This window comes from Propithecus coquereli, unplaced genomic scaffold (assembly GCF_000956105.1).
Source record: "Propithecus coquereli isolate 6110/MARCELLA unplaced genomic scaffold, Pcoq_1.0 Scaffold33, whole genome shotgun sequence".
Taxonomy (NCBI): Eukaryota; Metazoa; Chordata; class Mammalia; order Primates; family Indriidae; genus Propithecus; species Propithecus coquereli.
The window spans coordinates 4,200,206-4,201,171 of record NW_012148952.1 but is presented as its reverse complement, the minus strand read 5'-3'; the positions used below and the strand labels follow the sequence as shown (position 1 = coordinate 4,201,171).

The 966-nt window shown below is 47.8% G+C and overlaps 1 protein-coding gene across 1 annotated transcript in view; it reads left to right on the top strand.

Moving 5' to 3' along the window:
* The first annotated feature begins 33 nt into the window (after positions 1–33).
* Positions 34–966, top strand: part of THSD7B (thrombospondin, type I, domain containing 7B) — a 720,444-nt gene continuing 719,511 nt past the window's right edge. The window contains exons 1-2 of the mRNA XM_012650502.1: positions 34–46; positions 78–888. Coding sequence (XP_012505956.1) covers positions 34–46; positions 78–888 — 824 coding nt within the window. The remainder of the gene's footprint in view (positions 47–77; positions 889–966) is intronic.

Sequence of the window (966 nt, the reverse complement as noted above, 5' to 3'; positions counted from 1 at the left end):
TTAATTGACCTCTGTTTTCCTGTGGATAGCTGAATGTCATCTCTGAGTAATTGACACCCTTGTTTTTCCACCTGTAGGTCCCTGGGGAAGGTGCACAGGAGACTGTGGGCCAGGAGGAGTCCAGAGCCGGGCAGTGTGGTGTTTTCACATTGAAGGGTGGACAAGTCATCTGTCTAACTGTGATGAGAGCAACAGGCCTCCAAAGGAAAGAAGTTGCTTCCGAGTCTGTGACTGGCACAGTGACCTCTTCCAGTGGGAGGTGTCTGATTGGCACCACTGCGTGCTTGTTCCTTATGCCCACGGCGAAGTGAAGCCTCGGACTGCAGAGTGCGTGATGGCTCAGCATGGGCTGCAGCACCGGACAGTGCACTGTGTTCAGAAGTTGAACAGAACCATGGTTGCAAATGAAATATGTGAACACTTTGCCCCTCAGCCCCCTACAGAACAAGCTTGCCTCATTCCTTGCCCCCGGGACTGTGTTGTATCTGAGTTCTCACCGTGGTCCAAGTGTAGCAAGGGATGTGGTAAGAAATTGCAGCATAGAACGCGTGCGGTCATCGCTCCCCCTCTCTACGGGGGTTTGCAGTGTCCGAATCTGACTGAGTCAAGAGCCTGTGATGCTCCCATGTCCTGTCCTCTCGGGGAAGAGGAATATACTTTTAGCCTTAAGGTTGGACCATGGAGTAAATGTAGACTGCCTCACCTTAAAGAAATTAACCTAAGTGGAAGAACTGTTCTGGATTTTAGCTCTGATTCAAATGAGCAAGTCACCTTTAGACATCAAAGTTACAAAGCACATCACCATTCCAAGTCCTGGGCCATAGAGATAGGTTATCAAACTCGGCAAGTCTGGTGTACGAGGAGCGATGGAAAAAATGCCATGTTAAGGTAGGAGGCCTTCCATGCTTATATCTTTAATTCGCTTAAAATATTTTATAGTGAAATTTTATAAAACTTCTTTATGAT